Here is a 21,002-nt window from a genome sequence, read left to right as displayed (position 1 = left end):
CTACCTTGGTTGCTAGCCCATGCTCTAACACATTACATGGCATCTATACTGTTCCAATTACCCATGCTAACTAGATAAAAATATTAGATAGTAATCACGACCGTTGAAGCCTTGACAAAGGCTGGGGGAAAGTTAAATAATGAAGATTTTACCTCACAGATACAGAGAGATCTGGGCAACTTAGTAAGATGTGTACAAATAAATGTGTTTTACATATGGCCAAAGGTAGGATTATACATCTAGGAAAAAAAGAATGTAGGCCATATTTACAGCATGGGGGATGCGATCCTGGGAAACAATGGCTCTGAAAGAGATTTGTGCATTGTGGTGGATAATCAACAGAACAAGAACTCCCAGTCTTGTCCTATGACCAGGAAGACTAATGTGTACTATGACCCACAGATGGATGAAACAGGTAATACTGGGGTGGTTATACTACAACTATATTTGACACTGGTACAACTTCTACTATAATACAACATTCAGATCCAACGTTCACAATTTTAAAACTATGCTGAAAAAACTGAACAGATTTCAGAAGAGAGCCATGACAATGCTTAAAGGGTTGGAAAACATGTCTGACAATAACACAATCAGGGTATGTCCACACTGCAAATTAAGGCATGATTGCACCAAATTAAACAATCATGCACACATGGCAGCATGGACTCGCTTCCCTAGTACAAGCTTGCCAGGGAGCCTTCATGCATACACTGGTTGTTAACCTATGCTGCCATGTCTACACTGTTCTTCTTACTGACGTGATCTAGATTTAAGATAATACGCCTACTCGTGTCAAAATCACACCTCCACTTACAGTGCAGACATAGCCTCAAGGAGCTCCACCAATGTACTTTACCAACATAATCTTAAAAGATGTTATGATCCAAGTCTTTTACAAGGGACGGAAATTTGATAATAAAGGGCTTTTGAATTTAGCAGACAAAGGTAGGAGATACAACCGCTTAAAGATAAAGCTGAACAAATTCAAACTAGAAATCGTCACACACGTGTTTAATAGTGAGGGCAGTTAACCAATGGAACAATGTTGGTTGTACTGTATTCTCCACCAAAGGATATTTAAAATCTAGATTAGATGATTTTTCTTAAAGATATGTTCTCGTTCAAGCACAATTAACTATATGGCTTGAAACAGATTAATTCACAGTAGTCCTATTGCCTGTGTTATGCAGAACATTGGACTAGAGGTCCTTCTAGCCCTTAAAATCTATCATGCATTTCTTATGTAACTTTTGCTATTGAACCAAGGCTTTGTTTCAACTTCACTTTTCATTCTCGTCATTTTTGCCTTTTTTCTTTTGAAGGGGGATGACAAGATAAACACTGAATGTACATATTTCTGATCAACATTCTGCTAATAAAGGCATTTCTGAATGACATCTATGGTTTGAAATACCAGTTCCAGTTTTGGACACCTGATCCTATATATTTACCAGGGAATTGACTGCAGTCTGATTTTAGGCAGCTTTTCTTGTTTTCCCTTTCTTTTGTGCGCTTCACTCCAGATTTGTCCCAGTTAGCTCTCCTTCTCCCAGTGACTCTGTAGGGTAAAACTGAGTCCTGAAGTTGAAACTGTGAAGGCCGGATTTAAAGTAAGTTATGTCTCCCATAATACAAAAGCAAGCTCTGATGCTAAATTATGATACATTATAAATTATATTTCACCTAACTGGTGAAAATCTTTTCTAACTTCTATAATACTGTCCTGAAAAAAGGATTTTGCTTTTTAATATGATCAAGTATTACGGGGATAAATATAGCTTACTTTTTTGGGGGAGACTTTTTATTTTTGCTTGCACTAATTTTATATATTTGAATATATTTATTAGCCAAGATCCTCATGATACATGCACTGTGAATCTATATGTAAATAAAGTAGTCATTGCCTTCTTATCAGCTTTGTTTGAGAAATTTAGACATTGAAGGGTAAACTACAGATCAGCTAGGCAAATCACGGATAACCACATAGACTGCACACTATCCATGAATCAACTATGATCCCTTCTATACGGATTTTCAATGAGGAACACATTGCTGGGTTGTCCTATATGTTTAAAAACGGCTTGTTTCAAAGGTATACAATAACCAAAGCTATAAAGAAATGTGTAGACTCATATTGATGACATACCAAAATATAGAAAGGTCTGATGTTTCCACCAACATCTCCACCAAGGAATCTACCATTTTTGTGTGGAAAATAATTGTATTCATCATCTTTCCAAGCTCTCTGTGGTCTGCAAGGCTAAGTGACGCTTTAGACACACTGGTGTAGGCCTGTAAGAACGTAACAGAATAAGGACAGTAATTAAACAGTAAAGCTTCTTACATCTATAACTCAGATAAGATGGACATGCAGAAGTTATTAATGCTTCTTTAAACTTGTCTTCAGCCCAATATAATTTTAAGAAGTGGTAGAACTACATATATGACACGTGTTATAAAATTATCAAAGCTTAGAATAAACCCCCATCTTCGCCCCACCTCATTTCCTTAAAATTTAGAACTTAATCAAATTTCCATATTAAGCTCTTGCCATTGTTTCCTGTTTGAAAGCATGCTGAAGGCTGCTGAAGGTCGGGTGTGTGTTCTGGCGCTCGGGGAGGGGGATCCAGCTGGGGTAGGTTAAGTCTACTGGGCTGGCGGGGAGGGGAGGCAGGGGTTAGGCTGGCACAGGGCCAGTGGTGAGGTGGCCAGTGGGAGAGAGGGGGATGTCAGACTGCCCTGTGCCTGCGGGGCCAGTTGGTGGGGGAGTGTCAGGCTGCCGCAGGGCCAGTGGAGGTGCAGGGGGGGGTCAGACTGCTGCGGGGCCAGTGGAGGTGGGGGGGCAGGCTGCCTCCTATCCTCGGAGGGCAAGGAGAACAGTTTTTCCATCCCCATTCTTGTAACACTGTTTAAGGTACCTATAAAACGTTATGTCCCCTCTCAGTCTTCTCTCTTCTCAACTAAACAAGCCCATTTCTTTCAGTCTTCCCTCATAGCTCATGTCCTCTAGACCTTTAATCATTCTTGTTGCTCTTCTCTCAACCTTCTCCGATTTCTCCAAATCCCTCTTAAAATGTGGTGCCCAAAACTGGACACTATATTCAGATTGAGTCCTAATCAGTGCAGAGTAAAGTGGAAGAATGATTTCTCATGTCTTGCTCATGACACTCCTGTTAATGCATCCCAGAATCATGTTTGCTTGTTTTTGCAACACAGCGTCAAACTGTTGATTCATATTTAGCTTGTGGTCCAATATGAATCCTAGATCCCCTTCTGCAGTACTCCGTGCTAGACAGTCACTTCTCATTCTGTATATGTGAAACTGATTATTCCTTCCTAAGTGGAGTAGTTTGCATTTGTCCCTATTATACTTCATCCTACATACTTCAAACCATTTCTCCCGCTTGTCCAGAACATTTTGAATTATGGCACTATCTTCTGAAGCAGTTGCAACCCCTCCCAGCTTGGAATCATCTGCAAATTTACTAAGAATATTCTGTGTGCTAATATCTAAATCTTTGATGAAGATATTGAACAGAACCAGTCCCCAAACAGACCCCTGCAGAACCCTACTTGTTATACTCTTCCAGCCTGATTGTGAACTGTTACTTACTACCCTCTGAAAATGGTTATCCAATCAGTTAGGCACCCACTTTATAGTAGCCCCATCTAATTTGTATTTGTCCTGTTTATTGATAAGAAGATCAAGTGACATTGTATCAAATGACTTACTAAAGTCTAGGTATACCTCATCCACCACATCTCCTATCAAAGAAAGCTAACAGACTGGTTTGATATGATTTGTTTTTTTACAAATCCATACTGGTTGTTACCTATCACCTTACTTTCTTCCAGATGTTTGCAGATGAATTCCTTAATTACTTGCTCCGTTATCTTTCCTCACGCAGAAGTTACACTTACTGGTCTATAATTCCCTAGGTTGCTCTTATTCCTCTTTTTATAGATGGGCACTATATTTGCCCTTTTCCAGTCCTCTGGAATCTCCCTGGCCTTCCATGACTTTTCAAAGACAATAGCTAAAGGCTCAGATACCTCCTCTATCACCACATCTAACTATCCCTTCCTACTAGCATTCACTATGTTAGGCATTCCTTCATCAGATGTCCTGGTGAAGACCAAAACAAAGAAGCCATTAAACACCTCTGCCATTTCCAAGTTTTCTGATACTGTTTCTCACTCCACACTGAGCAATGGGCCTATCCTGCCCTTGAGCCTTCCTCTAGCTTCTAATATATTTATAGAATATCTTCTTGTTACCCTTTATGTCTCTAGCTAGTCTGAGCTTGTTTTGTGCCTTTGTCTTTCTACTGATGCCTCTGCTTACATGTATTGTTCGCTCATATTTATCCTTTATAATGTATCCTAATTTCCATTCTTTTATATGACTCCTTTTTGATTTTGAGATCATGCAAGATCTCCTGGCTTTTACCATACTTTCTCTCTTTCCTATGCAGCGGCTGTTGGGCTCTGAATAACTGCCAGCTGTCTTCAGTTGTTCTTCCTCTTCCTCCCCATGGGAGCTTACCTACCAGTTCCCTGAGCGTCATGATTCTGCCTCCCTGAAATCCATTGTCTCTATTTTGTTGTTCTCCTTTCTACCGTTCCTTAGTAACAACAGAGAGGTAGCTGTATAAGTCTGTACTCCAACAAAACAAAGCAGCAGAAATGTAGCACTTTAAAGACTAACAAAATGATTTATTCGGTAATGACCCAGTAGGTCTGTCCCATGAGCTCATCACTGAATAACTCATTTTGTTAGTCTTTGCAGTGCTACATTTCCACTGCTTTCTATGACTTCATGGTCACTTTCTCCCAAGCTGCCTTCCACTTCCAAATTCTCAACCAGTTCCTCCATTTTTGTTAAAATAAAATTGAGAACTGACTTCCCTGAAGTAGCTTTTCCCACCTTCTGAAATAAAAGCCTGTCCTCAATGCAGTCCAAGAACTTACTGGAGTTTGCAATGGAGAGAAGGTGTACCCCACACTGAACCAGGTGAGAGCTATTGGGTGTGTTTCCTAGGTCATTTGCTTGGATTTGAATTTCAGTTACTCTTTGATTTTCAGTTAACTGTGGGAGAAAATGAGGGAGAGGCTTGTTTGCTAGGCTGACTGAATTTGAATTTCAGTTTGCTTGGCTGATTGTCTGAATTTGAATTTCAGTTACTGTTTTGATTTCAGTTACTTGTGGGTGAGTTTGTTTGCTAGGCTAACGGTTTGACTTTCAGTTACTGATTGAGCTCAAGTTATCAGAGAGGTAGCCGTGTTAGTCTGTAGCTTCGAGAACAACAAAAAGTCTTGTGGCACCTTATAGACTAACAGATATTTTGGAGCATAAGCTTTTGTGGGCAAAGACCTGCTTCATCAGATGCATGAGCGGGGGTAGGGTGGGTGGTTTCAGAGGGTATTTAAAGAGTGGGGCCCCAGTAAAGGGGGAGGGCCAGAGCTGACAAGGTCTATTCAACCAGGTAGAAATGACCCGGTATCAACAGTACTTATCAAAAGAGGAAAAAACAAGTCAGCTCAGACAGGGGGATGTGAACCTTTGTCAGAGTCTAATGGGGAGTGGTCCATGGGTTTTCGGTATAGGGTGGTATTTATGTGACCGTTGCTTATCTGCACTTATGCTCCAAAATATCTGTTAGTCTATAAGGTGCCACAAGACTTTTTGTGATTGAGCTCATTTGTTGTGGCAGTTAGTGAGCCTCACCCCCTGTGACTTACCAGGGGTAGGAGGGACCAAGGAGAGAAGGATTTAAAAGCCAGAGGCCAAGCAACCAGCAGGAGTGTGACCAGGTGGGCTGCTAACAGGAGAGTCTGTGAGGGAATTTGTAAGAGGGAGACCGAGGGAGTCCTACTATGGTTAGGAAGACTCAAAACTCCTGTGCCAGCACTGCTCCTGTCTCCTCCTGCTGTGCCTGTAGCCAGACAGATCACCTGACCGTGGCCTCTACCCAGATCCATTTATTCTACACCACAAAGGTAAATGGTGTGGTTTTGCAGAGACTGTGGCTCGTATTTCCCTCTTACTGAAATCCAGGCTGAGGGAAACCTCCAATGTGAAAGATACCTGCTTGTGGAATCTCTGTCATGAGAGAGCTGCAGGAGGAAATGGCGAGGCTGATGGTACCCTGTCATTTAATGCACTAAAGGTTAAGAGATAAGATTAGAAGATTTAATACCTCAGATTTGGTTATAGTTTTCTGATCAGGTGCAGAACGGGTTTTTAAAAAAGTGGTTTCAGTTGTATAAAGCCTCCACTCAACCAGTACAATGAAGATGTAAATTCTGAAAGATTTCTTTTGTAGCAGCTGCTAAATCTATAAAAAGAACTGCAAAATAGTGAGAAATGGTTTATAGAGACCATAGATACGCAAGAAATCCTGGATGTTCCTTTGTAAAAGAAACTGCTTTCTCTGAGGCGAGCTTTCCTTTGCGTGAGTGAGGGAATTGTGAATGTGGCTGTGTACATGCAATGGAATCAATCCCTGAAGCCAGCCTGTCTGGACAACCAGCTGCCAGCAGCATCTTGATGTCCAGAGAATAATAGGAGCTGAGCCCTGCAAAGGAACCCACCCAATAAAGAGAAAGAGGCCCCACCACAAAAGATCAAAATCCCATCTGCTGTTAGCTGATGACTCACGGTCACATTGGAAACCACATCCCCTGCTTTGTGGAACACTGCCAAAGCCGCAGCGTGCACCACGACAGTGCTGAGGGCTAGACTTGGCTCATGAAGGTGCAGCAGGTAGTCGAGGTGTGAGGAGGCATAGGATGGTGTGCGCCCAACCACCAAGAAAACCTTTTCCATTTGTAGAGGTACGATTTGTGAGTGGACTCCCATCTGCTGTTAATGAGAACCTGTTTCCTCTCTCAGAACATACGATTTTGGAATCCTGGAGCCATGGAGGAGCCACACATGAAGATGCAGCCTGAGTGGATCAGGGTAAAGGGTGTGGCTGAAGTCCTGAGACAGAAAGTTGCAACAGGGAGGAAAGGGATATGGATCCACTACTGACAGCTTATTAGTATACCAAGTTTGTCTCGGCTGTGCTGGGGTTATAAGGAGGACGTGAGCCTGACCCAGTCTGGCCTTGATCAGAAGCTTGTGAATCAAGGGAAGGGGAGGAAACATGTACAGGAGGGGCACATCCCATTTGATGGAGAAAGCATCCCCAAGAGAGTGATTCCCCAGACCTGCTCGGGAGCAATACTGGTGACAACTTCTGTTGACTCAGGTCACAAACAGATCTATGCAAGGCTGGCCCCAAAGCATGAACATATAATTGAGGGCCACGATGCTTATCTACCACTCATGGTCATTGCTGAATGAGCAACTGAGGCGTCTGCAGTCATGTTCGGCACCCCATGGAGGTATGTAGCTACTGGAGTGACGCGGTGCTGAAGGCACCACGTCCACAGTTTTACGGCTTCCGTACACAGGGATGGAGACCAAACCCCACCCGGCTGGTTGATGTAGTGCATGAAGGCGATGTTGCCTGCCAAGTTATTGACTGTCCTGCATACAAAGAGCCATCAGAAATGTTGGCAAGCGTGGCAGACCATCCTGAGCACCAACAGATTTATGCAGAGTGCTTGTTTGGTGAAGGACCATAAGGGAACCAAGATGGGCCCCTCACCCCATAAAGGAGGCATCCACAGAAAGGGTAACAGAAGGAGGTGGTTGATGGAAATGCACTCCAGTTAAAACATTGTCTGGATATGTCCACCACTGGACGGACGTGAGAATGTGTGGCAGAATAGCTACTGACTTCGACAGTGGGTCCTGCCCGGGGCATAGCACATGGCCAGCCAGGATTGGAGGCACCACATGTGAAGTCTGGCCAGCTTGACCACATATGTGGTGGCCACCATGTGTCCCAGAAACTTTAGGCAAATGCACACCATGACAGTGGGGACAGCCACACCACCAGAATGAGATCATAAAAAGCTTGGAATCTGTGAAGAGTGAGAGTGGTCCTGGCTGTGAGTGTGTTTATGTGGACCTCGATAAATTCTAGAGTCTGAGGGGAATAAAGCAGGGACTTCCTGTGGTTTATGTGAAAGCTGAGGCTGAGCAGAAGGTCCATGGTAACTGGGACCTGCTAAGTGCCTCCAGAAACAAAGGCTCCTTTATGATGCAATCGTCCAGGTAAGGGAAGATAATGACCACAAAACGCTGCAGGTAAACAGCTACCACTGCCAGAGTCTTGGAGAACACCCTGGGTGTGGTTCAATGCCCAAACAGAAGGACCCGGTATCGGTAATGGTGGGACCCCACCATAAAATGTAGGAAGTGTCTGTGTGCCAGATGGATTGTGTATGAAAATAGGTCTTGTAGGTCAAGAGCCAAGAGCCAGTCATCTTTAACCAGTGCTAGAATAATGGTTGCAAGAGTTACCATCTTAAAATGTCGATATTTATTGAGCCTCAGGAGATCAAGGATAGGCCTCCAGTTCCTGTTCTTCTTCTGAGTTCGGACATACATGGAGTAGAACCCCCTGCCTGAAACTCTCGTGGGTCCAGCTCGACAGCACCCAGACACAGGTGCTGCACATCTTGATCAAGCAGATTCTCCTGAAAAGGGTCACTCAAGAGGGACAGGTGACGTGTGGCCGGTAGGGAGAATATAAGTAAATGGTGTAGAATACCCAGGGGCCACTCGTTCTAGGACTAAATTGTCTGCAGTAATGGCAGCCCAGTGGTGGAAAAAGGGGCAGAGGCGTGGTGGAACTGTTGGCACCCAGGTTGTGAGGTGGCCGTAGTGGGAAGATCTCTTGAGCTCTCGACCAAACCCTCAACACTGCTGCTTAGGCTGAGACGCCATGGACTGCTGGTGCAGCTGACGATGAGGTTTGTGCTGCTGGGGTCTGTGCCTCTATTGGGTGGGTTGCTGTTGCTGAAGCTGTTGTTGGAACTGCCTTACAATACCGAACATGCACAGCATTGTATGAGAGTCCTTCATGGAATGCAGGACTTCGTCAGTTTTCTTGGCAAATAGGTGACATTTGTCAAGTAGATCCTCCACCTTCCCCTGAAGGTCTCTGGGGACCCCTGTGGGTTGCAGCCATGAAGTGTGTCATGACCACCCCAAAGGCCACCACTCTAGCCACCATGTCTGCCATGTTCATAGCGGACTGGAGTATCATATGGCAATTGTGTGCCCTCCTGGATAACCTTCAGGAGAACCAGCCACTGCTGAAGTTTTGAGTGGTTTGAATGATCATAGTCAGCCAGCATGTCCACATAGTTGGCTGCCCAAAGGAGCAAGGTCACTGATACTTTATGCTCTGTAATGTCCCTTTTTTTGCTGGATTTGTCTCGAGAGGTGGAGTGAAACGATTTAGACTAGCTGCAAACCATATTGACCACGAACAAGTTGGGCTGTGGATGAGTGAACAAGAAGTCCATGTCCTTGGAGACAACAAAATACTTCTCGTCTGCCATTTTGTTACTGAGAGTGATGGATTCTGGGGTATACCAGATTGGGTCTGTGGCATCTGTAATGGACTCATCCACGGGCAGTGCAATTGTCAAGGACATGGGCGGCTGCAGAGTGCAGAGAAGTCTATACTCTTTGACTTGCACCTCCTGCAGGTCTTCTCCTGAGCCAATGCCACCCATTTGAACAGCTCTTGAAAGGTCCCAGTCATCTACTGGGGGATGCTACATGAAGATCATCCCATCATCAGGGGGACAAGGAAGAGTGGTGGGCCAGAGACTTCTCCTCTCCCTTAGACACGGAGTCTTCTGCCGCTGACTGCTGTCACCGAGGATATGTTGCCCATGTTGTGGGCTGCAGGGAAATAAGATGGCCCCTGAACATGGTTCATGGGGCCAGCAGAGGATGAGACTGATGCAACTTCAACTCCCAGAGGCCAATGTGAAGCAGGTTCCTGAGGGTATGGGTAACAGTGTGCAAACCATAGTGGTGGCAGGAGTGGGTATGGCTAGTGTTGGAGGCTTAGCCTCCCAGCTGGAGTGAGTGGGACTAAAGTGCAGTGATGAGAAGACACTCCACTGATCGGAACTGCCCTCCCCCCATTCACCAACCACCCTGGGGTAGACAGTCTGGCACCCAAGCCACAGGAAAACCCCCAGCGTCTTGATGAGCATGGGGATGCAGGCAGTGCATGGGACTGCAGCACAGCAAACATGATGATGCCAAAACTGGTGCCATGTGTGGCTTAGGTGGTGTGTCTGCACAGTGCATTTTCTGATGCCATGCTGGGGTCCAGTGCTACGGACGTGGGGGAAACGGCCTGGTGCCACTTTAGTGACTTGTCCAGTGCCACACCTCAGCCCTGGACTTGAGTGGTGCAGAGTCTGGTACTGTCTGTGAGCGGTGCAGGGACTTGAAACAGTGTGGCTTGTATTCTGTCTCCAACACTGAGGACAGAGTCTTAGTTTTCGATGACTGCTTGTGTCCAGGTATAGAGGAGGATGTGGCCAGTGGTGCTGATGGTATCAGAGGCACTGAATGTTGGTGGCTTGGCTCTAAAAGCACCCATTTTAATGGTGCCAGCTTGGACAGCATCAGGGGCATTGAAGAGGCCTTTTCGAATGGAGAGACCTGTGAAGACTGAACTGGAGGCCAGGAACGCTCTGAAGGGATACTCACTTTAGCTGTTGGGGTGCTGGCCACGGTAGAGGGATGCGCAGAGTCTGTACCTCACCTCTGGTGTTGGTTTAGCAGCAGAGGACTGCTCAGTGGCTGGAGGGATTTTTTGTAAAGATAAATTTTCAGCCTATTGCCTTGATCCATTTTGGCCCTTACCATGAGGCTGGAGCAATGGGTGCAGGTTTGAGTCTGATGACCCTCACTCAAACACTTCCTCCAATGGCCGTGCGTCATGTATGAAGGTATGGCTTCCCTGCATGTTGTGCATCACCTGAAGCCTGGGGAGTCCAGTACAGAAAACTATTCTAAAGCTGTCTACTTTTTTTTTGGCGGGTAAATAGCATGCAATAACTTGGATGTGTAACTACAAGGAAGAACAATAACTAAAACTAACTCTTGGCTTCAGAGAGAGAAAGAAGCTCCGTCTGCTGCCAAGGATGACAGAGAATGAACTGAGGGGCCTGTGCCATGCGTGTGTCAGATCGCATGAGGAGATGCTACTGTGCATGTGCAGGGCAGGAAACACTAGCTATAGAAAAATCTCTGAGCAGCAGTGTGAGGATGCACCAACACCCAGAGTGGAGCACACACAGGGACACTACTCAAAGAACCACTGAAACAAACACAGAACATGACAATGTATTTATAGTCACTTCTGAGGCATAAGCCCATTTTAAGCTTCCCTTACGTTTTACTAATGTGAAAGCCACTAAGATGATATTAGATATACCATGTATACTGTTCATCTCAAATGTAATTCAACTGGCTATAATACAGTTATGTATTGGTAAGGGGTAATTCTAGCTGGCCAAACTACAGCATGACTGAGGTATTTAGAGACTTGAGCATTTATTTATTAATTCCTAGTTAAAACCCCCACGATTTCCTCTATGATCTAAACTAAACTCAAAGCTAGAGCAGATATTTACTGCCTGGAAGTGGCTTACTCCATTTATGAAAACCTATGAATGAGTTGTGACAAAATAAAAATAAAATAACTTTTGTCTAGCCAATCTTGAAAAAACTGATTATACCACTGTATAATTCAACTTAAGGTGATCATATCGAAACGTGAATCTAATGTACAATAGAGATAGTTCTCGACTTACAAACGGGAACATTCCGAACACCTGGTCGTAACTTGGAAACACCCTTATACTGGAATCCCTCAAGGTATGCAAGGGTTGCGTTCCTTGCATACCTTGAATTTCATGTAAGTTGGAGGCGGCTTGGGTTGGGGATCTGGGTGGGGGCAGGGAGGTTAAGTCTGCAGTGGGTTAGGGTGGCAGGGAGGTGGGAGGGTGCATTGAGCTAGAGCTTGCAGGGAGCTGGACCTGGACAGCACGGGGTTAAAAGCCCAGTTAGGCAGTTGGAGCTGCGGGACCGGTGGGTAGGGGGGTTGGAGCTGGAGCCCCAGGCACAGGTTGAAGCTGGAGCCCTGCGTGCCAAGGAGTGTGACCTGGGGCCACGAGGGATTGGGGGAGTTGAACAGGGTGAACCGGGGCGGGGAGGTTAGCTGGAGGCCTACGTGCACCGGCAGCTGATAGCCCATCACGTGCTGGACGGGGGGGCCGGTCACATAGGCATGGTGAGGTTGAGCCAGGCAGAGGAGGGACTGAACAGGTCTGAACCAGGGCAGAGGTGGGTTGAGCAGGCAGTGGGATAGAGCCCCTGTGAATGCCACAGGCAGCAGCTGACAGCCAGTGCCCCAAGCACAGGGCGGGGGGTGAGTTGGGGCCGTGGGAGGGAGGAGTTGAGTGGAGGGGGATTGGAGCCCCGCCAGGGGCTGGGAGCTGGAGCCCCAGACACAGGTTGAAGGTGGAGCCCCATGCATGGGGGGTGAGCTGGGGCTGTTGGGGAGGGGTTGCACTGGGGCCAAGTGCTTGAGCGGAGGGCAGGTTGGAGCCCTGCAGGTGCTGAGCCAGCCCCATGTGGAGGGTAATCTGGGGCCACACGGTGGTTGGGTGGGTTGGGTCCGGGCCACACGGGGGTTGGAGGGGAGCCCTAGGTGTGTGGCTAGAGCCCCCCACTGGGGGAGGTGAGCTGGGGCGAGCGGAGGGGGTGAGCTGGAGGTTGGTCATAAGTCAATGTGTTTGTAAGTCAGGGACTGCCTGTAGTTTTCTCATGTAGCAATATGTTACATTAGAATGTAAAGTAATGCACTGTGTGGTGCGTTCAGGTTTCAGCGTATAGTATCGGGTTCAGTATACTTGATTTCTAAACCATGTTAACACTATTGGGTATTTACAAAGACATGCACAAAACATAAAACGATGAAAATAAAAGAGGTCAGTGGATAGCTACTTAAATGGTGTGTTGGTATCGCTCTGTCAGGCCTGACAATGGGAGCAGGCGAGGGAGGTGGGGCTGGAGAGCAAAGGTGACAGTGGCCTGGGGCCTAGAGCTCTGCCCACCACCACTGCTACTTCAACAGCAGCAATGGCCTGAGCACTGGGCCCCTCTGAAGTGCCCAGTGCTGCTCCACCACGTGCATGGCTCTGAGGGAAGAAGAGTGGGGCCCAGCACCATGATTCGAGCAGTGCTGAAGACTGACTGCCCTCGCCCCCACCCCACTTCTGCCCTTGGCACCACACCTACCAGGGGCACAGAGCCAAGGCCCCACTCCCAGCGGCTGTCATCCCACTGATAGTTGTCCTCCTTTCATTTACCTACCCCTCACTTGTGAGATAAACATAGTTAAACAGGCAGTACATAATTTTAAGACACAAATGCACACAGCATGCATGCAAAAAATACACATTTAAAATTTACCTGTAATCTAAACCAATCTAATCTCATTCCTCTGAAGTCAAACACTTCCCCGTCTTCCACTGCATCAGAAAAAAATAAGTGTAAATAAACAGTAAATATGAGAACAAAAATTCACTGACATTTTTGAAGGCTTATTTTAATACCAATCATGTTAACGATCACCTTCTTTAGGAGAATAAGATTAGATTTGCTGTCATAATTCATTAAAAATTATTCCAGTTCATTTTATAGGATCATGGGAAGAAAATTACCTCTGAATAGATTAAGCATTTTTCTGTATCAGTTAAGAAAAAAACTTTAAATAAAAAGGTGGAATTACTACAAAAATAAACAGCAGTTCTCTCAAAGCCACACGAACAAAGGCTTGTGTGTCTGTTTTGAGACAGATAAACAGAGATGTCCCTTCCATAGAATGGACTGGGACAGCCAGCACAGACCCTGTGCTTTTGGGGACTCCATGTTGGCCTCCCTACCTGTCTCATGGATGGGACGGATGGGGGATGGTTACCTGGGGCCGAAGCAGGGGTCACCTCCCCCCACCACTACACTCACCACACAGGCAGTGGGAGCAGCAGCCTGTTCTGCCCTGCTGCACCTCACTTCTCCGCAGCAGGGGAAGGGGAAGACTCTCCAGTTCCTGACACTTGCAGAGAAGTGAGGTGCACGCCTCTGCTGTGCCTAGCCCTCAGCTCCATGTAATCCCCAGGCCTCATTGCCTGTGGGGAGACTAAGTGAGCAGACGGGGGGCAGAGCAAGAAAGGGGCACAGCCTACAGTGCAGGGGAGGATTGACTCAGGCCATGTGCCTGAGGCTCTGGGCAGGGGTGGTTGCCCCAGGCCTTGCTCTACCTCAGGACAGCCGTGATGATAAGGACCACATGACAGCTTTGAAGACCTCTTCCTCAGAGCCTAAGAGGTGAGATTGCTTCTCAGGGAATGGGCTCTGTCCCTTCAGCATAAGAAAAGCAACAACAGAATATTCTGCAACCCTAGATGTTGTGCACCAACTTCGGTAACTGAAGATTGCACTGAACAACTCCCTTTGGTAAACAGCATGCCTGCCGACAATCTAATCTGACATACCATAACATGACAATTCCTTAACATGCCCTTTGGATGGACAATAAAGATGACACTACCAACTGTGCATTTACACAGAGAAGACAAAGCAACTTTTAATGCTTTCAGTGCTCTATTATCTCATCATTTTTCTTCTTTGTCTTGAATTTAAATCACTTTGATGCTGTGTTGCAACATTCCAAATTCTGTTCACTGAAATCGGTGGAATCCACAACAAAACGTACGTGCAGTAGAGATGAAAGTGCATTCTATGTGACAAATGTTTCACTTCTGCTCAAGATCCCATTCTTTCCTATTTACAGCTGAGCGTCAGCAACAGCAATGGGAAACTTACTTCAATACTGATTTCTGAAAATTAAAGATCAGGATTCCTTCCATTAACTTTCCCATTGCTCAATGCACACTGATTTATCAAGCAGATGGGACTATACACTATAACAGAAAGCAAACATGATGAAGGGGGAAGTAGAATAGTGGTTATCGTATACAATAGGATTAAGAGAAAATATATCTTAAATTTACCCAAGTTACTTTCAACAACTGACCTTAAAACACCAAAAGGCCTAAGCTTCAAGATAATAGGAAGATAGTGGGGACAGTTCCAATTGACTTTTGCTTGAGCTCTTCATTTGAACTGACTTACCTTGTTTCACACTCAGGGATGTCATAGTGTTTACAAAAGAGGACATGATGATCGACTCATCTTCAGGGCACACTGAAAGATTCTGTAACAATGAAAACATGTCAGGGGCTTCACAGAAACAATACCAAGTGGACAATCAAGTCCACAAATTTCACAAATACACACTGGACTGAGAGTCTTTTAAAAAAAATTTTTTTAAAAGTAGTTAACTTTTAAAAACCAGACAGCAAAATCTCTTTGCAGACCAGATACAAGTTGTTCTGTAACCAGTGAACTTTGTCAAACTGTCATTAGCCACTGATGAGTGGGGAAAAAAAAATCAATCCCTATGTAAAGGCAAATAGATGTAAGCTATACTTGAAACTATGCACTGTTATTGTGAGTATTCTAGGTAAAGCCCAGACACTTTCCAGTCCAGTAATTCATGAAATACACATTCTTCTGTTCCTAGTATTCTGCCAGTCTAGATGTACACCTGACTTCTCTGAATGCAAAAGTGAGACCAGGCAAATTGTATGACAAACTTTTAAACATATAAACATCATACTAGCCAACTACCTTGATTCCCAATATACCCCACTTTGACGAAGATTTCAACACCTAATAGTTCATAAACCAATAGTTAGAGAACAATGTTTTATAAGAGGGGTTTTCAGCCTAAAAAATGTTGACTGCCAATGACTTATATCATTTGAAAGCTGTGAAATGAAGTTTTCAGACTGTATAACAAGTATTACTTCACAGAGACAACAGTTCTTGTAAACATTCAAATCACATTGCAATGGAAGACTTCAAAAGCAAAACAGTTATATTAGACAATCTGGGTTATGGTCAATATTCTTGGGTTTTCCATTGGACCTGGAGTTTCAAAGACATGGAATTTGACCACTTAATCACCTCAACCTATCACTGTATTCTGGAACTCTTTTGGTTCTAGAAGACAAACTGAAGTTAGCTTCATCTCTCTACCAGCTATTATTTTCATTTCTTCACTTCAGATGAACCTTCATGGTTTCAACTATGTATATTTGTACAACTAATCAAAAGACATTTACTGGGTCCAGGAAATTATCTTTCAGGGGTTATTGATGCCAAATTAAGAAAAACATAATTTATATCATTTTCTAGTGCATGTAGCTGTGAAGAAATAAAAACGAGTACAATTTTTTAGTTATGTATTTTCCAGATAATAGATAAGGATGATCTGATGAAAGGTGGAAAATATATAACCAGACAGTTAATTGCTAGAAGCAATTAAATCATTCCAAATCAGGAACTTAATATCAAAACTTTAAAATGTAAACAACTGCAAAGGTTTATTTTATTGTTATACAGTATCAAGTTCAACATTTGAAAGCATACAATGCATTCCATATAATTATTTAAATCTATAAGGCAATATATCCTAACAGTCTAATTAAATAATGACTGGAATCATGAGGAATGAAGTATAGATTAACAAAATGTGAGCTCCATCTAGTGGTCACACAAGAGTAAAATCTGAAGAAATTAGAGATTACTATTCCATAGCTTAAAAAACAACAAGCCATCGCGTGGCACTTTAGAAATCAACACATTTACTGGACACAGCTTTCGTGGGTAAAATCCACTTCATCAGATCAGTAGGAGTGGAAACTACAGAATCCAGGGTGTATATAGCAGCAAAATACAAAAGACACTTACCTCTCATTAGTAGGAAGCATATTAGATTGGAGGAGACTCATTCATAGCATGAGATGTAGAACTGTGATTATCAAAGGTGGGAAAATTGCCCTTGTAATGCATTAACCAGTTAAGATATTTTTTCAAGCCTAAATTGGTGTTAAATTTATAAATGAATTCCACCTTGGATGTCTCCCTATGTAATCAGCTGATAAAATTCTTTTGTAGGAGAATGGCTACTTTTAAATCCATTATTGAAGTCCAGGAGGTTTAAAACGTTCCCCTACAAGTTTATGTTGGATTCCGTAACTTCCACTCCAACTCATCCAATAAAGTGTGTTTTACCAGTGTTTTTTGTTTGTTTGTTTTTTTTTTTTTTTTAAAGAGGAACAAGTATTCAGCCAGCACCTCATCCCCCACCCTCTCAGCCAATTGTATGGCTGGGACAGCCAAGATGCCAGTACTCAGTAGCGGCACAAAAAAAACCACTGCTTATGACCCCATAAATTTGTTAGTCTCCAAGGTACTACAGGACTGCTTGGTGTTTTTAAAGTTACAGATTAACACAGCTACCCCTCTGGTACTTTCTTCCAGGCTTTTGTGATCCTGATTTGGCTAATACTGGTATTAATCATACTAATTTCCAACTTCACTGAGCTTTAAAAACAAAACTAATCTTCATTTGTTACACCAGTTCTAGTCCTGCAAGATATTTTATACAAACCCAAAACTTGTCTGCTTTGCCTATTGTCTTAGAAATGTATTTTGTGGAAAGTTACAGCATATTTAATACTATCAAAAAGAGACAGAGTCCTGACTCACCACAGTCACGTAGTGAAGTCTCAGAGGGGTAGCCAACTTAGTCTGTATCTTCAAAAACGAAAAGGAGTCCTATGGCACCTTATAGACTAAAGAGAAGTTACTCACCTGTAGTAACGATGGTTCTTCGAGATGTGTCCCTGTGGGTGCTCCACAATTGGTGTTGGGCTCGCCCGGCGCCGCAAATCGGAAATCTTCTAGCAGTTTCTCCTGGATCGCACATGAGCCGGTGCGCGCCGCCCCCCTGCGCGCCCCTGGCCGCGTGCACGATCCGGTCCCCGCCAGTTCCTTGACCAACCGCCTCAGATGCTCCTGGAAAACACTAGACAGAGATCCGAAGCGGGGAGGATGGGCGGGTGGTGCAGCACCCACGGGGACACATCTCGAAGAACCATCATTACTACAGGTGAGTAACCTCTCTTTCTTCTTCGAGTGGTCCCCGTGGGTGCTCCACAATAGGTGACAACCCAGCAGTAACCCAAGTAAGGAAGTGGGTAATCGGTTTATGTGCAGCTTGCCCCCGAGAGGGCTGCTGTCGACAGACGGGTATCCTCTTGGAATACCCAAGGCAGGGCATAATGCTTGGCGAAGGTGTCATATGATGACCAGGTCGCCGCTCTACAGATGTCTGTTAACGCAATGCCCTTGAAGAAGGCTGTTGACGCCGCCACCGCCCTAGTGGAGTGAGCCCTGGGTGGGGCCAGCAAAGGAGTCTTTCGAAGATCGAAGCACGTTTTTATACAGGATACAATGTGCTTTGAGATTCTTCGTGAAGAGAGACCTTCTCCCTTTGACCCGGGAGCAAGAGAGACTAGAAGCCTGTCCGTTTTCCGGAAGGACTTAGTTCTGTCTGTGTAGAAGGCCAACGCCCTCCTCACCTCTAGGAGATGCAGGCGTGCCTCCTTGCCGGAGCTGTGAAGCTTCGGGTAAAACGAGGGTAAAACTATTGGGTCGTTAAGATTGGACTCCGAAGAGACTTTTGGAACAAAGGCTAGGTGCAGCCTTAAGGTTACCACCTCCTTTGAGAATACTGTGCAGTGCGGCGTTGCCATCACTGCCGCGAGCTCACTCACCTTGTGGGCTGACGTAGTTGCAAGGAGAAAGGTTGTTTTTCTCGTAAGGAGACGTAGGGGAACTGTGGCTAATGGTGCAAAAGGTGGACCCAATAGCGTGCTGAGCACCAAGTCCAAATTCCACGATGGTGGAAGCGGTTTCTGAGGGGGGGTGCAGGTTTACCAGCCCCTTCAAGGACCTGGTAACAATAGGATGAGCAAATACCATGGGCCCTTCCTCTGTATGCCAAAAGGTTGATATAGCGGCGAGGTGGACCTTTAGCGAGGATAGAGAAAAACCCGCCTCTCTTGAGGTCCAATAAGTATTCTAGTATTACAGGTATAGGGACGTCAAGGGGAGCTAACTGCTTGGCAGAACACCAGGCTGTGAATCGAGTCCATCTCTGCTTGCAAGTCCTCCTGGTGGAGGTCTTTCAGCTACATTCCAGGACTTGTTGTGCTCCCTCCGTACATGTGCTCTTTAAGGAGCTGAGCAATGGATTAGCCATGCTTGTAGGTGCAGACCCTGAGGGTGCGGGTGCACTATGGACCCTTGAGCCCACGTGAGTAAGTCCGGCGCCACCGGCAGAGGGAGCGGTGGGCGGTCCGACATGCGCAGAAGCAAGGGAAAACATTGCTGCCTATCCCAAGCGGGGCTATGAGTATCATGCGAGCTCTCTCCCCTGTGGCTATGTGCAAGACCTTGCGGATAAGTGCTGCGGGGGAAACGCGTAAAGTAGGGAGCCCTTCCATGAAAACATGAATGCGTCCCCCAGGGATCCCCGCCCCACTCCTGGCCTGGAGCAGTACTGAGGACATTTTTTTTTTTTTTTTTTTTTGTACTGGGTGGCAAACAAATCGATCTGGGGAAACCCCCATGTACGAAAAATGTGCTGTAGCAGATCGGAGCGGATCTGCCATTCGTGCATGATTGCGCAGCGCCTGCTCGGCTGATCTGCATTCACGTTGTGAGCGCCCGGCAAGTGAGAGGCTTTCAACATTATGTTGTTGGCGATGCACCGATCCCACGATCGGAGTGCTTCCGCACATGGGGCACGGGATCATGCTCCTCCTTGTCGATTGATGTAGAACATAATGGAGGTATTGTCGGTATTGAATCCCGACTACTTTGCCAGTTAGGTAATCTCGAAAATGTTTGTAGGCATTGAACACTGCTCTGAGCTCCAGTATGGGTATGTGCAGTGACTGTTCCGCAGGGGACCATAGCCCTTGCGTTACCTTGTCGCCGATGTGCGTTCCCCATCCCATGTGGGAGGCGTCGGTGGTAAGAAAAATAGAAATTTGTGGTTGGTGAAAAGGCACCCCCACTAGCAGTTTCTCGGGGTTTTCCCACCACGCTAGGGGTCTGCGCACCTCTGTTGTGGGCGACACCACCCTGTGGACAGCGTGGGATGCCGGTTTGTAAACGCTCACCAGCCAATGCTACAGGCTTGACATGTGCAACCTGGCATTCTATACCACAAACGTCACTGCCGCCATATGGCCCAGCAGCTGTAGGCACATTAAGACCGGCACCATGGGGCTGTATGTGATGACTTTCACCAGCGAACTGATTGCGCGGAAGCGGGCGTTGGGTAGGTACACCCTTGCTGTACACCCTTTCTGCGTGCCCCTAAACTCTATATGTTGTGTGGGTTAGGACTTTGACTTTGCGAGGTTGATGACTAGACCCAGCGAAGAAATGTGTCCACTGTGACACGTATCATGCGTGAGACCTCTGCCTTCGAGGTCCCCTTTCAGCAGGCAGTCGCCCAGATCTGGGAAAAATAAACACCCCCGTCCATGCAAGTAGGCTGACACCACTGCCAGGGTTTTGGTGAAGACTCTGGGGGCGGAGGAGAGGCCAATGGAAGAACCCTGTGCTGGAAGTGCTCCTGGCCGACCGTGAAGCGGAGGAAGCGTCTGTGTGCCGGGTGGATTGTTATATGAAAGTAAGCATCTTGTAAGTCGACTGCTGCAACCCAGTCTCCATCGTCCAGTGCCGTGAGTATCAAAGCAACTGTGATCATCCGAAACCGTTGCTTGCGCAAGTAACGGTTGAGGCCCCGAAGATCTAAGATGGGCCTCCAGTGTCCTGTTTTCTTCTCTGGCAGGAAGTAGCGTGAATAAAAACCTTCCCCTGGAATTATTCCGGCACTCTTTCCACCGCCCTTATGAACATAAGGTGAGTCACCTTCTGCTTAAGCCTCGCCTCGTGGCAGCGTCCCTGAGGTGAGGCCTGGTGGGAGGCTTCGTCGGTGGAAGCGACTGGGAGGGGATCGCGTAACCCGTGGCTATGATCTCCAGCACCCATATGTCTGTGATGATCTTTT

The 21,002-nt window shown here is 45.8% G+C and overlaps 1 protein-coding gene across 1 annotated transcript in view; it reads right to left on the bottom strand.

Moving 5' to 3' along the window:
* The window catches only part of NCKAP1 (NCK associated protein 1), a 185,609-nt gene that overhangs the window by 76,462 nt on the left and 88,145 nt on the right, over positions 1–21,002 (bottom strand). Inside the window, exons 14-16 of the mRNA XM_075000608.1 lie at positions 15,137–15,218; positions 13,415–13,473; positions 2,150–2,295 (exon numbers count right to left, since the gene is read on the bottom strand). Coding sequence (XP_074856709.1) covers positions 2,150–2,295; positions 13,415–13,473; positions 15,137–15,218 — 287 coding nt within the window. The remainder of the gene's footprint in view (positions 1–2,149; positions 2,296–13,414; positions 13,474–15,136; positions 15,219–21,002) is intronic.

This window comes from Carettochelys insculpta, chromosome 8 (assembly GCF_033958435.1).
Source record: "Carettochelys insculpta isolate YL-2023 chromosome 8, ASM3395843v1, whole genome shotgun sequence".
Lineage (NCBI taxonomy): Eukaryota > Metazoa > Chordata > Testudines > Carettochelyidae > Carettochelys > Carettochelys insculpta.
The sequence above is the reverse complement of the archived record's forward strand: the minus strand, read 5'-3'. Positions and strand labels throughout refer to the sequence as shown.